Raw genomic sequence first — 14,194 nt, 5'->3', positions numbered from 1 at the left:
AGGAGGTGGTAGGGGAAGTCGTCTATGCCACCCCCTGATGCCACCGCTGTTCCCCGCCCGCTGTGGCCGGCAGCTTTTAACTGTGGACCCGCGGCCAGCGGGGCAGGCGACGACACCATGGGGCGGGCTCGGTACTCTCGGCTGCTCCCTGCTGCTGCTGTTGCCCGCGGTGCCGGGCTCCCCGGCCGGGCGCATCTCCGGGACCCGGGCAGTGGCAGGTACAGTACTGTGGCGGAGTGCTGCCTCCTCCTGCCTCGGGGCTGCGGGGACGGCCAGCCCTTTCCACTTCCCGACCGATGCTCTCCTGCTGTCTCGCCGCGCTTCTCTTGCTGCTCCCTCGCTGCTCCGGTTAGCACTGCTTCTCCTAGGAGGTTTCTTCTCATCCGTGGTTTTACCAAGTTACAGGAAAGTTATGCCCCAGGGCCGTCTTGCTGCACCTGGAATGGTACGTAAACCATTCGCATGTAGGCAGAAGTAAAACTACTCTTTCTTCATGCAAAGTTGGCCTTGCTAATCTCTAAAACCTACATAACTCTTTCCTTCTTGTGTTCATTTCTCAAAACATCTCTATTTCAGACTTACAGAATAATCAGGCTGCTGAAAACAGCTTTTGGGTTTGTGTGTGTTTGTTCTTTCTTCATCTAAACCCAAGAAATTTTGTGTCTTCAATTTTTGGTCCTTTTTAAAAAAAAATATTATTATTATTTGACAAATACTGTGTCTTTTTTCCCCTCTTTTCTTTTCATCTCCTAAGCTACACGTATATGCACAAATATTTCTTCATGTTTTCTCAGCTTTCCAACAAGCTCCAAGCCATCCTTCTAAATCCATATGCAAAAACTGAGTGATGCACTGTATGTAGACTCATATATATAATATACCTGGATGAGATTATAGATTTGTCCAGTCTGTTACTCTTCAAAGGCAAAATCAACTCTGCTACTGTGATTCCTGAAGGAAGTAAGATCTGCCTGTGATTTTCCACTCCTCTTTCCCTACCACAAGGGGAAATAAAAGTTTTTTAATGCACAGTGGGGAAAAAAAAAGGTGGCTGTTTTCACCTGTACTTTTAAGAGATTTGTGAAGACTTTTTATTTTTTATTGCAACTGGAATGGAATACGAAAGGTGAACTTAACAGTAGCCAGGGACAGGTGTGTCAGGTTCCCAAAACAGCTCTCAAGGAGTGTATTCAAACTGAACACCTCATATTTTGCTATTTAATGTGCAGTTGAGCTGGAATGTCTCTTTTAAGGAAATGTTCTGCTTTTGCCTGCTTTTCATAAACAGTGTGGGATTGTCAACATCATATCAGGATATCAGGACAGAGACTATAATCACTGTCACCATCTTGATTATTTTTTGTCTGCTTTAAAACAGCAATAACTTCTAAAGAAGCCTTTATCACAGCATCATTTGCATCTTTTTCCTGTTGGCCTTTATTTCTTCTTGTTGTGTACTGTGGATTGTGAATTACAAGCAAGAATTAATTCCTAGTCTATATTGCTACTACCCTAAAATCTATTGTTAGGGTCTGTTCACTGTGAAATATATCCAACTGATTTGCCATTTAATTTCTGTAGCTTAGAATAATGGAATTCAGGCTTTATCTCTACTACATGAAAAGTAAGTACATTTACATCCCATTGCTAGATTTCCACATTGGCTGTTATGTGTGAACCACAACCCTTAGTTTCAAGGATAGGTAGGCATTTTCTGGACTCAAATGTGGACCTTTCTGTTAATCCTTAGAGAAATTCAATTGTTTTTACCTGTGAACATTGATAATTTTAAGCCTCTTCCTAACGAGTCAAGAGTGACAACATTTGGCTGGCAGAAGTAGTTTGCCATGACAGGTCTCACTGCCCTAGAGTGAGAGCTCTGGTCCTCTGTAGGAGAAAACTGAAGTGTTTTCTTTCCTTTTTGACAGACATTGCCTGCAAGAACTGTCCCCTAGACCTTGTCTTCATCATAGACAGTTCCTGTAGTGTCCGACCTGAAGAGTCTGAGAAAGTGAAAATCTTTTTGTCGGAAATGATTGATACTCTGGACATTGGTGAAAGAACAACCCATGTGGCAGTCATGAATTATGCTAGCACTGTCAAAGTAGAGTTTCCCCTCCAGACGTACTTTGATAAAGCATCTATGAAGGAGGCAATATCTCACATTGAGCCTTTGTCTTCTGGCACAATGACTGGCCTTGCCATCCAAACTGCCATGGATGAAGTCTTCACTGAGGAAATGGGCACACAGCCAGCAAGCTTCAATATTCCCAAGGTTGTCATTGTTGTGACAGATGGGCGGCCACAAGACCAGGTTCAAGATGTGGCAGCAAGTGCCCAGACAGCGGGCACTGAGATCTATGCAGTTGGGGTAGACCCGGAAGACATGCAGTCTCTGAGAATCATGGCCAGCAAACCACTGGATGAACACATCTTTTATGTGGAGACCTATGGTGTGATCGAAAAGCTGACATCCAAATTCAAATTTAAATGAAGTAAATTTTTCTAGTAAATTTCTAAGGAAATTACTTGTAAAATAAATCTCCAGCAAATAATCTGTAAAATCTGGTGTAAAGAACACTGTAAGAGAATTAAAATAACAGCCATTGCCTTGGGAGCTTGGTTAGCAAGGTATTACTTTGATATTTCAGAGATATACTAAAAATTACCACCATACCCTCTGAATATGGTTGAAATGAATAGACCTCTTTTTCTAGATACAAAATAAATATTGGGGGTTGGACTAGATGATCTTTTGAGGTCCCTTCTAGCCCCTAACATTCTGTGAGTCTAACAGTCTGTGAAATACATAGGACCATCTTCAGATAGGACACTTTGCCTAACAGTTAACATAGGAAATGCCTTGACGTTTGGCTCTTCATATCATGTTGTGTTGCCAATGTGACCAGATTCTCTCTCTGGTAGCTGGAAGTGGGCACAAGTGCCCAACTAGGTGCACAGTATGTGTGCTGTGAACACAGCACTAGTTTTCCACCTACGTTTTTGCCAAAGCAAGTCCTTTCATAGTGCCAAAGAAAAATCTCTCAGTCTTAAGAGTAGACTTACTGGTTTAGAATTTATTTAGAATAAACCAGGCTGGAAGAGACCTTCAAGATCATCGCGTCCAACCCATCAACCAATCCAACCCACCTAAACAATTAACCCATGGCACCAAGCACCCCATCAAGTCTCCTCCTGAAAACCTCCAATGATGGCGACTCCACCACCTCCCCAGGCAGCCCATTCCAATGGGCAATCACTCTCTCAGTATAGAACTTCTTCCTAACATCCAACCTAAACCTCCCCTGGCTCAGCCTGAGACTGTGTCCTCTTGTTCTGGTACTGGCTGCCTGGGAGAAGAGACCATCATCCACCTGTCTACAACCTCCCTTCAGGTAGTTGTAGAGAGTGATAAGGTCACCCCTGAGTCTCCTCTTCTCCAGGCTAAGCAATCCCAGCTCCCACAGTCTTTCCTCATAGGGCTTGTGTTCCAAACCCCTCACTAACTTCGTTGCCCTTCTCTGGACTCGTTCCAGCAAGTCAACATCCTTCCTAAACTGAGGGGCCCAGAACTGGACACAGTACTCGAGGTGCAGCCTAACCAGTGCAGTGTACAGGGGCAGAATGACCTCCCTGCTCCTGCTGGCCACACTGTTCCTGATGCAGGCCAGGATGCCATTGGCCCTCTTGGCTGCCTGGGCACACTGCAGGCTCATGTTCAGCCTACCATCGACCAGTACCCCCAAGTCCCTCTCTTGCTGGCCGCTCTCCAGCCACTCTGACCCCAGCCTGTAGCACTGCATGGGGTTGTTGTGGCCAATGTGCAGAACCCGGCACTTGGATGTGTTAAATCTCATGCCATTGGACTCTGCCCATCTGTCCAGCCTGTCGAGGTCCCTCTGCAGAGCCTCTCTACCCTCCAGCAGATCAACTCCTGCCCCCAGCTTGTTGTCGTCAGCAAATTTACAGATGATGGACTCAATGCCCTCATCCAGATCATCAATAAAGATGTTAAAGAGCACAGGGCCCAGCACTGATCCTTGGGGCACACCAGTAGTGAGTGCCCAGCAGCTGGATGTGGCACTATTCACCACCACTCTCTGGGCTTGGCCCTCCAGCCCGTTCCTAACCCAGTGCAGTGTGCTCCCGTCCAAGCCATGGGCTGACAGCTTGGCCAGGAGTTTGCTATGGGGGACGGCGTCGAAGGCCTTGCTGAGGTCCAGGTAGACCGCATCCACAGGCCTCCCCACATCCACCAGGAGGGTCACCTGATCATAGAAGGAGATCAGGTTGGTCAGGCAGGACCTGCCCTTCCTAAATCCATGCTGGCTAGGCCTGATCCCTTGGCCATCCTCTAAGTGCTGTGTGATTGCACTCAGGATGACCTGTTCCATAATCTTGCCTGGCACTGAGGTGAGGCTGACAGGCCTATAATTCCCTGGCTCATCCAACTGGCCCTTCTTGTGGATGGGCACAATGTTGGCCAGCTTCCAGTCTTCTGGGACCTCTCCGGTGAGCCAGGACTGCTGAAAAATGATGGATAGTGGCTTGGCCAGATCATCTGCCAGCTCTCTCAGCACCCTAGGATGGATCCCATCTGGTCCCATGGACTCGTGGGGATCCAAGCTGCTGAGGAGAGTTCCAACCACCTCCTCATGGAACACAGGGAAACTGTGCAGCTCCCTGGCTCCTTCTGCCAGCTCTGCAGGCCAGCTGTCTGGAAGACGTTCTGTTCTTCTAGTAAAAATTGAGGCAAAGAAGGTGTTGAGTACCTCTGCCTTTTCCTCATCCTTTGATACAACATTTCCCTCCATGTCCACCAAAGAGTGGAGGTTGTCCTTTCCCTTCCTCTTGCTATTAAAATATTTATAGAAGGACTTTTTGTTGTCCTTCACAGCAGAGGCCAGACTAAGCTCCAAATGTGCTTCTGCCACCCTAATTTTCTTCCTGCATGATTTGGCAACATCCTTAAACATTCTGTGGGTTGCCTCACCTTTCTTCCAAAGGTGATACACCCTCTTCTTTCCCTTAGTTCTATTAAAAGTTCATTACCCATTAAGGCTGGTCGTCTGCCCTGGCGGCTCATCTTCCAGCACATTGGCACAGCCTGTCCCTGAGCCTTCAACAATTCTTCCTTGAAGCAGGTCCAGCCCTCCTGGACCCCTTTATTTTTAAGGGCTTTATCCCAAGGAACCCTCTGAATTAGTTCCTTGAGTAACCTGAAATCTGCCCTCCAGAAGTCCAGAGTGGAGGTCTTCTTGCTACCCCTCTTAGCTTGACCGAATACTGAAAATTCAATTATCTCGTGGTCACTGGACCCTAAGCACCCTCCGACCACCACATCACCCACCAGCCCTTCCCTATTGGTGAAGAGGAGGTCAAGCATAGCCTTGCCCCTGGTAGGCTCTCGCAGCACCTGGGATAAGAAGCTGTCCTCCATGCATTCTAAGAACCTCCTAGACTGTCTCCTCTCTGCTGTGTTGAGTTCCCAGCAGATGTCAGGCAGGTTGAAGTCACCCATGAGAACAAGGTCCGGAGATCTTGAGACAGCCCTAAGCTGCCTATAGAATGCTTCGTCAACATCTTCCTCCTGGTTGGGTGGTCTATAACAGACTCCAACCAGGGTGTCTGCCCTGCCGGTCTTCCCTCTAATTCTTACCCACAAGCACTCAACCCGATCGTCCCTAATCTCCGTCTCAATGGCATCTAGTGCCTCCCTGATGTACAGGGCCACCCCTCCACCCCTTCTTCCTTGCCTGTCTCTCCTGAAGAGCTTGTAGCCGTCAATTGCAGCGCTCCAGTCATGTGAGTCGTCCCACCACGTCTCTGTGATGGCAACTACATCATAACTTTCCTGCTGCACCAAGGCTTCCAGCTCCTCTTGTTTGTTACCCATGCTTCATGCATTAGTGTACATGCACTTCAGCTGGGCTGCTGGTTTCACCTCTGACTCTAGCTTATCGCCCCCAGACTCTTGCCTGAGGGGATTAGTTTCAGCCCCTTCCCCCTTCGAAACTAGTTTAAAGCCCTGTCTATGAGACCTGCCAATTCCCTTCCCAGGATCTTTCTACCTTTGGGGGACAGGCCGTTCTCATATACTATGACCTTTCCCCTTCTCTGGGACAGATGTACTCCATCTGTTGCCAGCTGGCCTGGTGCAGTAGAAAGTTTCCCAAGATCAAAAAACCAAAAATTCTTTTGACTGCACCAGCCTCTAAGCCACTTGCTAACTATAGCTGCTGACCTGTTTCTTACGGTATTCCCACCTGCAACTAAGGGTATTGATGAAAAAATTATTTGTGCACCTGACCCCTCAACCAGGTCTCCCAGGGCCCTGAAGTAATTTTGGATAGCCCTGGGAGTTCTGGTTGCAACATCATCATTCCCTAACTGCATAACTAGTAAAGGATAGTAGTCAGAGGGCTGCACCAGACCAGGCAGCCTTCTGGTAACATCTTAACTTGGGCTCCTGGCAGATAACAGAGTTCCCTATGAGATGGGTCTGGCCGACATATGGGGCCCTCTGTTCCCCTCAGAAGGGAATCACCAATAACAATTACCCTCCTCTTTTTTTTGAAGGAGCAGGTCCTGATGCCCGGGGAAGGCTGTTTAACCTTAGGCTGTTTAGCCTCAGGGAGAACCCCAGATGGTGAGTCCTCCGGCATCAGGATAACCTCACCCTTGATCTCCAGTGCCCCATAGCGGTTTTCCAAGAGCAGCGGGGAAGGTGAGGGGAGGCAAGGAGGTGTGGCAATGCCAGCGACGAGCAGTGTGAGCAATCTGGCAGTGCAGGCCTAGAGCCTGACATGGTGGTAGGCCATAAATGCAGAGTCAGCTAGCAGTGTAGCAAAACAGTGCTGTGCCTGCAGCATGTAACTAAAACAAGACACTGGTAGCTATAAACATGGACAGTTATCTTGGGACAACAGGACATGCACCTGCATCAACAACCTCATTGTGTCATTAGTAGTTGGACCAATAATCTGTAATAGTGCAATGTGTGGTCACTCATAGGGAACCAATGGAGCTATGCCAACAGGGCACTCCGAGTTTATATAAGTCGTAGCAGTTGCCTTGCTACGCACTTCTGCCTTTCCTGTCTCCTGTTTCTTCTACACTTTACAGTGCTATACTTGCACTACAGGCCTGCTCCATAGGCCTGCACCTCAGGCCTGCACCACAGGCCTGCAACACTGGAACAATAAAGGAACAATACTCGATCATATTGGTCAGCCGTATTGATTCCCAATCTCCGTCGTCCTACAAGGAGGTTTTGGTTTGTGTCTTTTGAGAGGAACCTGCGTCCATTCCCCTCTGCTTTTTGGATAACCAGCCTCTGCTGGGGGAGCCTGCAGAACCTGCTTACTCTGATTCAACTCTTTCCTCCTCTGGTTCATCTCTTTCCTCCTTTGGTTCATCTCTTTCCTCCTCTGGTTCATCTCTTTCCTACTGTGCTGGGTTGAGGCAGCCCCCTTCCCCACCCCTGGCAACAATAAACACTCAGACAAACGGATTGCAAAAGTGATGGAAAGTTTAAATAGAAAGCAGTGAACATTTACAGAAAACCAAAAGCACAGTGACAAAGAAAGATCCCAAAACAGACACAGAGAGATCTCATCCCCACCTGAGGGTACACCCAAGACCCCCAGGGCTCCTTCTTCCCCCTCCCACTGCTAGGCTAGTCTCAGCTGGCCAGATCTGAGACTGCCCATCCCCCCATGGCCTTGGGCCTAGCCAGGCCCAAAGCCAGGAGACATCTCCCCCAGTTACCGGCTGATGGAGAAGGAAGAAAAGAGAGCATGCTAGACTCCGCACTGGATCTTATAGTGGTGCAAAGGATTGTGGTATGAAATACTACATAATTTCCTGTGTCCACCCCTCTGGGCTGGACTTCTGGACACAGGAAGTAAACATTGCAGGGGGGCACCCAGCTCAAACTGTAACACCTATAGTCCCTTACATTTCTAAGGCTAGCAACCTCATCCTTCAGTCTGGCCACCAGATTAAGCAGATAGTCAATCTGCTCACACCTTATGCAAGAGTTGCCTCCACTATCCTGCATCTCAAGAGCCAGGCTCCAGCACTCTCTACAGCCAGATACCTGGACAGCTACCTGCTTGTGTTCTACCTCAGTCTGGGTTGACAGTGATTTTTTTAGGGAGTTTTTGCTGCGAGTTACAACCATGCCTGTCCCTGACCACAGCACCTACTGCACACACGAAAAAAAAAATAAAAAATTAGAACAAGTGCGTCAGCGCATGAGAGCACGAGAGAGTACAAGAGAATACGGGCTTCCCGACAAAGTCACGTGGCTCAGACTCGTGATCCCAGCAGCGGGAGTGGCTTAATTTAAAAGGGTTTGCTGCGGCTCGCAGTGACTCTGTTCGTCAGGAAGCCCGTTTTTGCTGAAGCACAGAAATGATGCCCCTACTAAGTCGGAGGATAAACCAGAGTTCACACATACACACTTCCAGTATGTGTGTATGTGAGTTGCCTGCATGCAATTGGCCAGAGTCTGAGGGATTCATGAACAAGAACAGGGTGAAGGGAATAATTTCTAAAAATATTCCTACAAATCAAAAGAATCTAAGAGCGCCTTGTAAGACAGTGTGGGTAAACTGGGTCTTTTCCAGCTCCAAGCTGGTTTTTGGTCAGAAATCTACACTCACCAGTGACAATTACGATTTTCATTGCATTGGCCAAGGCAAATATATTTGTTTGTAGGGTGAACTGAAAACAGGAAAACTAATGTTCAGGGGCAAAATAGTTGGCTAAGATCAATTTCTTATGCACTGAGAGTATCATCCAACATGAGACCATCCTAGAGATGGAAAAATCCTAGTATCTTAAGTCTTGAGTTGGTGTCAAAGTCACTGGAGACTTAACTTTCCTACCACAAAAATCTGGCCATTTGAGTCTGAGCTTCACAATTATGCTTGAAAATATCACTCACAGATTTTGCTCATAAACCATGGAGAGATGAATTATCTTATTCCCAAGGGTGTAGCATAATGAAAAGATACAGACTTGGTTTAAGATTTGCTTTACCAATGAAAAAACAAGACAAAATTTCTATTAGCCTTATTAGGAAACATCTAAAACTTCCCTATTTTGGAAAATGGGAAGTGTTGCCTTGCATTCAGAAAAACATGAGAGGATTCAAGAACTCCCGCTTCTCATTTCTTATTTCATCACTATTGCTTTGCAGTTTGATTTTACCCACAGTCCATACCCATATTGCAACTACTCATCTAAGTAAAATCTCAAATAATAAAACACTTGTCTTCCCATTTTCCTCCTTTTCCCTTTAATTTCTTCCTTCTTTTTTTCCTTCTCCTCCTTTTTTCCACTTCACACTTTTTTCCTCTACCTTTCTTTTTTTTTTCTCACTCCCTTCCCTTTCCCCTTCCCTTTCCCCTTCCCTTTCCCCTTCCCTTTCCCCTCATCTAAATTATCTAAGTTTCAGTGAATACCTAGGTTTCCTCTACAGTCTGTGGAGAGAAACAGAAGCATCTTCAGATGACCAACAAATCAGCAGATCTAAAGCGAAATACACTTGAGAAAAATTGGTCAGAAGGTAATTAGTTATGCAGTCAAACCATCTGTGAAGGAAAAGACTGTCAGCACACACAGTGCATTGCTGCAGGCTCCCCCAGCAGAGGCTGGTTATTCAAAAAGCAGAGGTGAATGGACGCAGGTTACTCTCAAAAGATGCAAAGTTAAACCTCCTTGCCTCCCCTCACCTTCCCCGCTGCTCTTGGAAAACAGATATGGAGCACTGGAAATTGAGGGTGAGGTGGTCCTGATGCCGGAGGACACACCATCTAGGGTTCTCCCTAAGGCTAAGCAGCCTAAGATTAAACAGCCTAAGGCAAAGCAGCCTAAGGTCAAACAGTCTTCTGCTGGCATCAGGACCTGTTCCCTCAAAAAAAAGAGGAGGGTAATTGTTATTGGTGATTCCCTTCTGAGGGGAACGGAGGGCCCTATATGTCGGCCTGACCCATCTCATAGGGAACTCTGTTGTCTGCCAGGAGCCCAAGTTAATGATGTTACCAGTAGGCTGCCTAAACTGGTGCAGCCCTCTGACTACTACCCTTTACTAGTTATGCAGTTAGGGAATGATGATGTTGCAACCAGAACTCCCAGGGCTATCCAAAATTACTTCAGGGCCCTGGGAGACCTGGTTGAGGGGTCAGGGGCACAAATAATTTTTTCATCAATACCCTTAGTTGCAGGAGGGAATACCGTAAGAAACAGGTCAGCAGCTATAGTTAGCAAGTGGCTTAGAGGCTGGTGCAGTCAAAAGAATTTTTGGTTTTTTGATCTTGGGAAACTTTCTACTGCACCAGGCCAGCTGGCAACAGATGGAGTACATCTGTCCCAGAGAAGGGGAAAGATCACTGTATATGAGAACGGACTGTCCCCCAAAGATAAAAAGATCCTGGGTAGGGAATTGGCGGGTCTCATCGACAGGGCTTTAAACTAGTTTCGAAGGGGGAAGGGGCTGAAAAGAGTCCTCTCAGACAAGAGTCTGGGGGCGACAAGCTAGAGTCGGAGGTGAAACCAGCAGCCCAGCTGAAGTGCATGTACACTGATGCACAAAGCATGGGTAACAAACAGGAGGAGCTGGAAGCCTTGATGCAGCAGGAAAATTATGATGTAGTTGCCATCACAGAGACATGGTGGGACGACTCACATGACTGGAGCGCTGCAATTGACGGTTACAAGCTCTTCAGGAGAGACAGGCGAGGAAGAAGGGGTGGAGGGGTGGCCCTTTACATCAGGAAGGCACTAGATGCCATTGAGATGGAGATTAGGGACGATCGGGTTGAATGCTTGTGGGTAAGAATTAGAGGGAAGACCAGCAGGGCAGACACCCTGGTTGGAGTCTGTTATAGACCACCCAACCAGGAGGAAGATGTTGACGAAGCATTCTATAGGCAGCTTAGGGCTGTCTCAAGATCTCCGGACCTTGTTCTCATGGGCGACTTCAACCTGCCTGACATCTGCTGGGAACTCAACACAGCAGAGAGGAGACAGTCTAGGAGGTTTTTAGAATGCATGGAGGACAGCTTCTTATCCCAGGTGCTGCGAGAGCCTACCAGGGGCAAGGCTATGCTTGACCTCCTCTTCACCAACAGGGAAGGACTGGTGGGCGATGTGGTGGTTGGAGGGTGTTTAGGGTCCAGTGACCACGAGATAATTGAATTCTCGGTTTTTGGTCAAGCCAAGAGGGGCGGCAAGAAGACCTCCACTCTGGACTTCCGGAGGGCAGACTTCGGGTTACTCAAGGAACTAATTCAGAGGGTTCCTTGGGATAAAGCCCTTAAAAACAAAGGGGTCCAGGAGAGCTGGACCTACTTCAATGAAGAATTGTTGAAGGCTCAGGGACAGGCTGTGCCAATGTGCCGGAAGATGAGCCGCCGGGGCAGACGGCCAGCCTGGATGGTTCATGAACTTTTAATGGAACTGAGGGAAAAAAAGAGGGTGTATCACCTTTGGAAGCGAGGGGAGGCAACCCACAGAATGTTTAAGGATGTTGCTACGTCTTGTAGGAAGAGAATTAGGGAGGCAAAAGCACACTTGGAGCTTAAACTGGCCTCTACTGTGAAGGACAACAAAAAGTCCTTCTATAAATACATTAATAGTAAGAGGAAGGGAAAGGACAACCTCCACTCCTTGGTGGATACGGAGGGGAACATTGTAACAAAGGATCAGGAAAAGGCAGGGATACTTAACACCTTCTTTGCCTCAATTTTTACTAGAAGGGCAGAACATCTTCCTGACAGCTGGCCTGCAGAGCTGTCAGAAGGAGCCAGGGAGCTGCACAGTTTCCCTATGTTCCATGAGGAGGTGGTTGGAACTCTCCTTAGCAGCTTGGATCCCCACAAGTCCATGGGACCAGATGGGATTCATCCTAGGGTGCTGAGAGAGCTGGCAGATGAGCTGGCCAAGCCACTCTCCATAATTTTCCAGCAGTCCTGGCTCACTGGGGAGGTCCCAGAGGACTGGAAGCTGGCCAATGTGGTGCCCATCCATAAGAAGGGCCAGTTGGATGAGCCAGGGAATTACAGGCCTGTCAGCCTGACCTCAGTGCCAGGCAAGATCATGGAACAGGTCATCCTGAGTGCAATCACACAACATTTACAGGATGGCCAAGGGATCAGGCTCAGCCAACATGGATTTAGGAAGGGCAGGTCCTGCCTGACCAACCTGATCTCCTTCTATGATCAGGTGACCCGCCTGGTGGATGTGGGGAGGCCTGTTGATGTAGTCTACCTGGACCTCAGCAAGGCCTTCGACGCCATCCCCCATAGCAAACTCCTGGCCAAGCTGTCAGACCATGGCTTGGACGGGAGCATACTGCGATGGGTTAGGAACTGGCTGGAGGGCCGAGCCCAGAGAGTGGTGGTGAATTGTGCCACATCCAGCTGGCAGCCAGTCACTAGTGGTGTGCCCCAAGGATCAGTGCTGGGCCCTGTGCTCTTTAACATCTTTATTGATGATCTGGATGAGGGCATTGAGTCCATCATCAGTAAATTTGCTGACGACACCATCTGGGGGCAAGAGTTGATCTGCTGGAGGGTAGAGAGGCTCTGCAGAGGGACCTCGACAGGCTGGACAGATGGGCAGAATCCAACGGCATGAGATTTAACACATCCAAGTGCCGGGTTCTGCACATTGGCCACAACAACCCCATGCAGAGCTACAGGCTGGGGTCAGAGTGGCTAGAGAGCAGCCAGGCAGAGAGGGACCTGGGGGTGCTGGTTGATGGTAGGCTGAACATGAGCCTGCAGTGTGCCCAGGCAGCCAAGAGGGCCAATGGCATCCTGGCCTGCATCAAGAGCAGTGTGGCCAGCAGGAGCAGGGAGGTCATTCTGCCCCTGTATACTGCACTGGTTAGGCCGCACCTCGAGTCCTGTGTCCAGTTCTGGGCCCCTCAGTTTAGGAAGGATGTTGACTTGCTGGAATGAGTCCAGAGAAGAGCAACAAAGTTGGTGAGGAGTTTGGAACACAAGCCCTATGAGGAGAGGCTGAGGGAGCTGGGATTGCTCAGCCTGGAGAAGAGGAGACTCAGGGGTTTCCTTATCACTCTCTACAACTGCCTGAAGGGAGGTTGTAGACAGGCGGATGATGGTCTCTTCTCCCAGGCAGCCAGTACCAGAACAAGAGGACACAGTCTCAGGCTGCGCCAGGGGAGGTTCAGGTTGGATGTTAGGAAGAAGTTCTATACAGAAAGAGTGATTGCGCTATGGAATGGGTTGCCCGGGGAGGTGGTGGAGTCGCCGTCATTGAGGGTGTTCAGAAGGAGACTTGATGGGGTGCTTGGTGCCATGGGTTAGCTGTTTGGGTGGGTTGGATTGGTTGATGGGTTGGACACGGTGATCTTGAAGGTCTCTTCCAACCTGGTTTGGTTTATTCTGATAAAGGTTTATTCTAATAAAGGTTTTATTACAACAGTCATTTCATCTGCCCTGTCACCACAAAACACTTATATTGACTGTCATTCATCACACTGATTTTCCTGTCACTCTGTTTTCTGATGAGAGAATTAGCTGGTCCCCAAAAATTGCATCTCATTTTGTAGTTTCTAGTTTCAGCTTCTCAGTACTCTAAGGTTTGGGGGTTATTTCTATACTGTCCTTCATTTAGGACAGACATTACACGTCTGTAAAGTTACCTTACTGTAGAAATTGTCCTCCTTATCCACTTTTCATCTTAAATTTTAAAAATCTCACAGATCAAGGCAGCTGCAGCTCTCACATACTCATATTGTACAGGTGGATTAAGGGAGGTTGTAGACAGGTGGATGTTGGTCTCTTCTCCCAGGCAGCCAGCACCCGAAGAAGAGGACACAGTCTCAAGCTGCGCCAGGGGAGGTTTAGGCTGGATGTTAGGAAGAAGTTCTACACAGAGAGAGTGATTGCCCATTGGAATGGGCTGCCTGGGGAGGTGGTAGAGTCACCATCATTGAAGGTATTCAGGAGGAGCCCTGATGGGGTGCTTGGTGCCATGGTTTAGTTGTTTAGGTGGGTTGGATTGGTTGATGGGTTGGACACAATGATCTTGAAGGTCTCTTCCAACCTGGTTTATTCTATTCTATTCTACATCTGGACTATTATTATACATCTTTTCATCCCTGAGAAGACAGTGCGTTATCTTAGTGCTTTTGAGTAATTTTTCTCATCCTCTT

The 14,194-nt window shown here is 48.1% G+C and overlaps 1 protein-coding gene across 1 annotated transcript in view; it reads left to right on the top strand.

Moving 5' to 3' along the window:
* The window catches only part of MATN3 (matrilin 3), a 37,720-nt gene continuing 23,526 nt past the window's right edge, over nucleotides 1-14,194 (top strand). Inside the window, exons 1-3 of the mRNA XM_068161309.1 lie at nucleotides 1-218; nucleotides 1,929-2,481; nucleotides 4,870-4,886. Coding sequence (XP_068017410.1) covers nucleotides 38-218; nucleotides 1,929-2,481; nucleotides 4,870-4,886 — 751 coding nt within the window. The 5' untranslated portion in view covers nucleotides 1-37. The remainder of the gene's footprint in view (nucleotides 219-1,928; nucleotides 2,482-4,869; nucleotides 4,887-14,194) is intronic.

Source organism: Melanerpes formicivorus, unplaced genomic scaffold, assembly GCF_026170545.1.
Source record: "Melanerpes formicivorus ecotype bairdi unplaced genomic scaffold, bMelFor1.0.p_v2 SCAF_57, whole genome shotgun sequence".
Lineage (NCBI taxonomy): Eukaryota > Metazoa > Chordata > Aves > Piciformes > Picidae > Melanerpes > Melanerpes formicivorus.
The sequence above is the reverse complement of the archived record's forward strand: the minus strand, read 5'-3'. Positions and strand labels throughout refer to the sequence as shown.